The following is a 7,947-nucleotide window of genomic DNA, read 5'->3' on the forward strand; positions in this document are numbered from 1 at the left end:
AGTCATTGTCTATTATGTTCCCTGACAATATTGTCACCCTAGACACACTACCCTTAACACTCCATTGTGGTTTTATCTCAAAGAAGCTACCTCAATACTTAGAGCACTTACTTCTTCAATGTTTACAAAAAACAAGCACTTTCCCTGGATGGGAAGTGCCCTGCTGGGATTGCCTTGGGATGACCCTACAGTTAAGTAAGACAAAGGGATGACAAAAGAAGTATGAGGTGCAAGATAATTTAAGATTTAAGGCAGTGTTTTACAATCCTTTCTGAGTTACTGGTACAATTCTGAAATACAAAACTCTGGGCAGCATTCCAAAAGAGATTATTAAAATTCAAATACTGGTTTTTAGAAAGATCAATTTGGAAACTTGAAAAACCTTTCTAATTATCCACTTTCCATTAGGTCCCCCTTCAGTCTGCGTGGCTGTCACAACAAGGAAGTTTACTGCTCAGTCTAGGCTCTCCACAAGGCCTAGTTTCCCTCTGTTCCACTAAACACTGCTTTGGTGTCTTCGAATTATTGACATTAAATTGTATCTCAGCTGCAGTAAGTTTCAGCCCCCTAGCAATGCATCACATGGCCAACACTCAGCTCAACACTCAACTTGAGAGATATCATTATGAATTCACACTAAGATCCACAATATGAATCCTCAAATACATTTTATACCCTGATCAAAATGTAGCACACTCCTGTGAAGGATGAGTGTCATACAAGTTAAGAAATACTCTCTAATAATTGAATCCCACAGCTCCTGCCTCATCTAAAGGGATAACTTTGTGTATAGATAAGGCAGGCACTGAGCATGGAAAGTAGAGACCTATGTCCAACTCCAGGTCTGCTACTTACTGTAAGACCTCGTACCTGTTTTCTTAACTGTGAAGTGATAATAATGTCTACCTTACAAGGTTATTGTGAGGATAAAAAAGCATATGTAAGCATTTTATAAACAGTGCTATTCAAATTTAAGTTATTATTCTGCCCGTGGATTTAACTAAAGCTGAAAAAGTTCTTTTAAGAAGCTGGTTAGGGACTTCCCTGGTGGCGCAGTGGTTAAGAATCTGCCTGCCAGTACAGGGGACATGGGTTCGAGCCCTGGTCCGGGAAGATCCCACATGCCGCGGAGCAACTAAGCCCGAGCACCGCAACTACTGAAGCCCGTACGCCTAGAGCCCGTGCTATGCAACAAAGAATAGCCCCCGCTCTCTGCAACTAGAGAAAGCCTGTGTGCAGCAACAAAGACCCAACACAGCCATAAATAAATAAATAAATAAATAAATTTATTTAAAAAAAAAAAAAAAAAAGAGGCTGGTTAACTCCAACATTAAGAATGTCATTTGTTCACATGCTTACAAAAATTTTCTGAGTCAACCTCAAGTCACTGAAAAGCATTATCTCCTTCCATTGGCTAAAAAACAAGCAGAGTAGCACTACCCTACCAGGGGCATGGTAAGCAAAGGGAGAAATGAAGAACTACGTATACCCACAGTGAATGGGGCAGAGATACTTTATTTCATTATTTGAACTGAAAAGTAAAAATCAAAGGTCAAAGTTTTCCAGCGGGTCTGAGAGGAATATATCCATGTTATGAATATTAAACACAACCTACTGCCAGTTCAGAAAGCTCAATTATCTTCAAAGTGTTTTTCACACATTAATTAATCCTCATGGCATCCCAAGGATGAAAGAAATTTAATTTTCATGTTCTAGTTATTTATAACAACAGGAAGAATCTAAATGGATCGTGATGTGCCATTTTGATAAGACAGGTCAACAAATGTTTCATCAAATGTTAAGGATCTACCATATCATCAGTACTATATAAGGCACAAAGTGTCTAACTGATGTGGCCTATTTCACATCGAGCAAGACCTCTAGCAAGCTCAACCTTATGGTACACAGCTATGAGTAAAGAAACATTTCTGAATAATGGATAACAGCAATTACAGAGCTATAACCAATCCTTATTGCCAGAACCCGCTAATTTACTTAAAAACATTTGTAAAATTAAGATATTTTATTGAGAACACTTTCCTGACAAGGACTATGTGTGGTACATGAGGAAGAGGCAGAAACAGAGCAACAGTGTGTTGTGTTGTTTTAAATAGGATTGTCAGAGGCCTCAACAAGATGACATCTAAGTAAAGACCTGAACAAAGAGAGGAAGCAAGCCACGTGCTTATATAGGGGAAGACATTCCACCAGGCAGAGGGAACCTCTGAGTGTAAGAGTCCTAACATGGGATCATACCTGCTGCATTCTTCACACACCCACTAGACTCTCCCCATGGATGTCCTGCTGTCGCCTCCACTGTGCCCCGCCAGATCTTCCTGACTTGCAGGCTCACCATACTCTCCCAGGCACACAAACCTGAAACACACTGTGTGCATTGCTCTCTTCTTTCCACAATCAGTGACCAACGCATACTGTAACATGATACTACCTTCAAAATGTTACATCTTTCTCTTCCATTCATTCCCACTAACATACCAGCCCAAAATTACAGAACATTAAGACTGCAATGGACCTTAGATATTATCCGTGAAACGCCATCTTACTGAAGCCCATATTACCCAAGTCTCGGAAGTATCAAGCCAAAGATCTATTATTACTACATTCTTGGATTTTTTTTTTGGTATGCCCCTCCCACCTACCCCCAAATTCAATTCATCGGCATACTGCTCGCAAATGAATGCTTCTTACACACTGTCTTCATCATGTTACTCACCCCTCATTCCACAATATCTACAATACCTGTTAAATAGTCTCCTTTCACTGTCCTACATGCACACTAAGCTCATTTCACCTTCTAAATCTTCACTCACTTTCCTTCCTTTGATACAATGCCTTTTCTTCTTTATCTATCTAAAACTCACCTATCCTTCAAGTCCCTTTTCACAGAGCTTTCCATGACTATATCAGCTTTCACTGATTTCTCTCTTCTCAGAAATTCTATGGTTTATCATAAGATCTAACATGGCAGTCTCTCTCCTCCCCACCTCCCATCCCCACCCCTTGCAAAGCATCATTAATAACTCACTTCAAACACGTATTAACTTGCTTTGTTTCACGTTTATCTGGACTAAAACTCCTTGAAGACAGGGATTGCAGTTTTGTCTCTCCAAAAGGACCTTGCAGAAAATAGCACCTAATCATATTTTTAGCACTTACTGTGTGCCTGATATTGTATTAAGTGCTTTACATATTTAATTTCATTTAACCATCACAGTAATATCGTGTTATTGATATTATTCTTCCTATTTTACAGAAGAAACAAAGACATGAAGAGGTCAGGCTGAGGTTGCATATCTTAGAAAAGGCAAGGCTGGGATTTGAGCTAAAGTCTGCCTCTCAAAGCCAGCACAAAGTAGAGGTTGTGAACAAAGGTTTCTTGAATTATTCTAATCATCTGATGTGTGTTGATGGTCGTGTCATCCCACATTAATTAATGAGGGTGGAAACCATGCCCAGAGTTTACGGGGTACAGTGGGGAGAAGGACTGCCCCTCCTTGCTGAATACCCATCAGGTGCTAAGTTCAGCACCGGGCATTTCACCGAGCATCTCATTTACACTGTGAAAACTCTTAACTTGTAATTCCTCCATCGGAGATTTACCCCAAATGTCACCCATCCTCAATCGGAGCACAAATGCTCCCAGGTGTGATGTGTATACACACTCCTTCTGGGCCTCCCTGTGGCTCAAGGAAGAGGGCAAAGCCTCCTGATTCCCATCAGCCGGTAAGTTAAAAATCTCAGCATCATAAAGCATTTGCCAAGTGCCTGGACTTTTTCAGGACGGGCCACCCTGCTCTCCTTTCTAACACTCATGTTCTCACTTATTAAGCACCAGAACCCTGTGAAGTAGGCGGCATTTTCTCCACTTCACAGATAAATAACGTCCCCCCAAACCGACGCTGTTTAGGTCACGTGGCCGATGGCCGATGAGGGAGGAGAATCCAGGTCTCCTGATTATCCACCCTGCTTCATTCCCTCAGCAGACACTCGTAGATGGTAAATGATTTATCCTGGTGTCGCTGGGAACTCTAAATAGCAAAAGCTCTGGAATAATTTTCCTTCAAAAGGTATATAATGGACACCCATAGGTCAACCTTATAGGTTCAAATACCATCTCCACGTATTCGCTTAGTGACACAGAGATAGTCGTTTCACCTCCCTAGGTGAATTCCCTCATCGGTAAATGGAGATAATAACAGTACCTACACCAAACAGTGATATCCTGAGAAGTAAATGAGATGATGGCAGTGAAACACCTGGCACGATGTCCGGCATATGGTGGGCGCCTAGGAATTATGGGTGCCCTTCTCCGGCCCCCTCCGCCCCACAAACCTCGGGGTTCACCCACTACCATCAAGCGACAGGGTATCCACTCAGCCAGAGGCCCACGCACGGCCTCCGGTTTATCAGGCTGGGGACAGCCGCACTGTCATACCTGCATGGAGTCAGCGCTGACGATCTCGCCACCGAGTCGCTGGCCTAGCTGTAACGCCAGCGTGGATTTGCCGGTGCCCGTGGCCCCGAGAATTACTACAAGAGGCAGTGTCCGTTTTAGGCCCCGGAGCCCAGGGCCCGCAGACACAGCTCGCGCAGCCGCCACCGCCGCCATCTTAAAGAAGTCTACGCTTGCGCAGGAGCAGCTGTCCCCATGGCAACCGTCAGTGCGCCTGCGCGGACCTCGGGCTCTGAAGGGAGGGTGCGGAGGGAGGAAGGAGGTGAGGGACCCAGGTCCGCACGCTCAGAAGCTCCCGCTGTGACTGCCATCAACTAGCTGCTGATGTGAGAACCTCAACTACCTCCTTTCTTAAGTGGGGCATGGCAGTCGTATCTAAAATAGATCTATCCATATTATTCTCTCTTTCACGGCACCCAGTTCTTTTTCTTCATAGCGCTAATTACAATATGAAATTATATATTGACCTCTTGTCCATTGTCTGACTTTCTCTCCAGACTGTTAGTTCTATAAAGGCAAGGAACAGATTCTGCCTAGGTCACTACTGTATCTCCAGTACAGTACCTGATACCGAACAGACACCCAATAATTGTTAGTAGAGGGGAGAATGGCTTGCATATCTAGTGCTACAGCCAGTGAGCTCAGAGGTGTGGCGTTCTCCAGGATCAGATCTACCCAGTTCTCAGGCAAGGGCCGCTGCTCTAATGTTTTCACCCAACAGCTCAAACTGAGACACAATCATAAGGCGGAACAAGATTTTTCATCTATTTGGCGAAAAGATGCAAGAGATGGGGTGAGAACAGATAAAAAAACAAGCAAGTAAACAACCCACAACATACAAAGAGAAAAAATAAGGAAGGCAGAAAGGATAAAATAGTAGCAAACCCTCAGATTAAAGTGGGGGTGGGGAAAACTAGGTCCAGAGAGGACCAAAATTCTGTGAACTACACAACATTTAAGAAAGGGCTATGGGGCTTCCCTGGTGGCGCAGTGGTTGAGAGTCCGCCTGCCGATGCAGGGGACACGGGTTCGTGCCCCGCTCCGGGAAGATCCCACATGCTGCAGAGCGGCTGGGCCTGTGAGCCATGGCCGCTGAGCCTGCGCGTCCGGAGCCTGTGCTCCACAACGGGAGAGGCCACAGCAGTGAGAGGCCCGCGTACAGCAAGGAAAAAAAAAAAAAAAAAAAAAAGAAGGGCTATGGGGGTGCTTCACTGGCGGTCCAGTGGTTAAGACTCCGCGCTTCTACTGCAGGGGGCACGGGTTGGATCCCTGGTTGGGGAACTAAGATCCTGCATGTGGCGTGTGGCCAAAAAAAAAAAAAAGAAAAGAAAAAAAAGAACTTTGGAACCAGATGAACATGGGTTCAAATACCCACTCTGCCACTTACCAGCTGAGTGACTTCACACAATTCGCTTAGCCTCAGTTTTCTCATCCTTAAGTACCTCTCAGGACTGCCATAAGGAGAAAATGAAGTAATGCCTGAAAAGTGCCTGCTACAACGCCCTGGCACATAATCACCACCATTTGTTAAACATTTTGTATTATAATAGTAACACCCCATCTGCCTTACTAAAGAGGTTAGAGCAGCAGCCTAAGGGCAGAGGAATTTTCAGTAACGTGTGAAAGTGCCTAAATACCTATTCTACTAACCCTTTGTTAGCCAGTTTAAGAGTCTTAATTGCTTTCTGCCTGAGATTACTACCTGGCTCTGCCTAGCTCACAGGTCATATCACCCTTGGGTCAGAGGAATCACCCATGGACGGTTAGAGAATATGATAGGCCTGCCCTGAATGACTGCCAATAAATACATTTCTCAGTCACTTGGATCACCCCTGGCATAATGGCCATTCTTGCAGACCCAGCCTAAACCTTGTAGTCACATGTATCCCAGGGTCCTTGTACCTCCTTTTCTCAATCCAGCCTGCTTTGATCAAAAGGCTTGTTCTCTCCAATTTGTGGTACCCGCCTGGGGCTGGTTTTAAAATCAAGATGTGTGGCCACATATTGGCAGACACTCTCACATGATGGTTGTTAACTGTAGAGCCTTTGCCTGCAGATTTTCCGAGGGTACGGTTACCTTGACAACAAGCAGAAAGAAGGCAGGCCAGAGAAATGATGCAAATAAAGCAAAAGGGAGGCTAATTTCATGATGACAATCTGACCATGACAGACGAGGCTCACTCACAGATGGGAAAGTACTGTCCAAGTCATGACCAGGTGACTGTTATGAGAGAGAGAAAGAGAGAGAGAAGGCGGGTGGTGGTGGTGGAATTTACCACTGAGAAACCAGAAGAGGGAGAGGCTGGTTACCAAGGCAACTGGGGAGCAAGGAATGAAAAAATGGGGCTTCACCACAGCAGCAGAAAATTGCTTCTAGCCAAGCAACACAGGACTGTTGCTATAGAAACAAAGAGAACAGGGATCCTGTAGACCATGGGGAGAATTATCACTGAAATACTGAGCAGGAAAGACTCCTAAATCAGAATGGAGCCTGTGGTCCAAAACAAATGAGGAGAAGTGAGAAAAAAACATCATACCATTTCCATTCATTGTAATTCTGCCAGCCCCACCAAAGGAGAATGGGAACATATTTTTTTAATACCTTTGGACTATTTTATTTGTACCTCTGTCTCCCTAATGATCTTCTGAACTCTAAATTATACTAAGAATAGTTCCTGAAAGATAATCTGTAACTTGAAATCCTAATTAGAGAGATTAAGTTCAAGGGAAAATTGGGAAATTGAAGTCTATGATCAAGAGTTAATAAGTATTTATAAAAAACAACATAAAACCCTCTAATGGGCAGCTTTGCAGGGTAATAAGGAGACAAAAGGCGGCAAAAGGGAGTCAGAAAAGCTATTTGTGGTCATGCCCAGGTATTAGCCCTGACCCCTCTCTGCCTTGTATGAGGCCAGATGGGAAATAGCTTATTCTGAAAGATAGCTCAACAGGAAAGGGAGTCTCTCACTCAAAGTGTATGTGTATATCTAGAGGTGAGGATGCAGAAGCCCATCTCAACACACTCCACTGCTTACAGATTATTTGGGGTTAAAAAAAAATCTAGTTTACAAGGCAAAAATGCTGGAATACGTTCAGTCTGGAAGAGCATGTCTAAAATGCAGGAATGAGGTACTAGGGATTCTCAAATTACTTGGAGGGTAATAATTCTTGCCTGCCCTTCTGAAAGTCCACAGTCAGCCACCTAATTGTTACCGCGCCGGTGTGGGTGTGCTGTACCCTAGGGCAGCTGGGTAGTCAGGACGCGCAACCTCTAGGTTGCCTCACATTCTTTAGGAAATTGAGAGCAGTACGTGGGGTGGAATGGGCATGGGAACATGGCAGAAAAGGAGAAAGGGAGAAGTGCAGAAAGTTAGAGGGGAAATCTAGGTGATGACCCAATTAAAATTTTTTTTACAAAAAGAAAGAAACATAAGGAGAAGGTAAAGTTGAAGCCATTAAGAGTGGAAGGGTCA

General features: G+C 44.0%; 1 protein-coding gene across 3 annotated transcripts in view; it reads right to left on the reverse strand.

Moving 5' to 3' along the window:
• TRIT1 (tRNA isopentenyltransferase 1) overlaps window positions 1-4,630 on the reverse strand; it is a 49,610-nt gene extending 44,980 nt beyond the window's left edge. For 2 of the 3 annotated variants that reach the window (XM_060089577.1, XM_060089575.1), the window contains exon 1: window positions 4,457-4,630. In XM_060089577.1, coding sequence (XP_059945560.1) covers window positions 4,457-4,630 — 174 coding nt within the window. Of the gene's footprint in view, window positions 1-2,256; window positions 2,356-4,456 lie in introns of those variants that run through there. The other variant, XM_060089576.1, reaches the window with a different exon arrangement.
• Window positions 4,631-7,947: the final 3,317 nt, after the last annotated feature.

Source organism: Mesoplodon densirostris, chromosome 2, assembly GCF_025265405.1.
Source record: "Mesoplodon densirostris isolate mMesDen1 chromosome 2, mMesDen1 primary haplotype, whole genome shotgun sequence".
In the NCBI taxonomy this organism is placed as follows: Eukaryota; Metazoa; Chordata; class Mammalia; order Artiodactyla; family Ziphiidae; genus Mesoplodon; species Mesoplodon densirostris.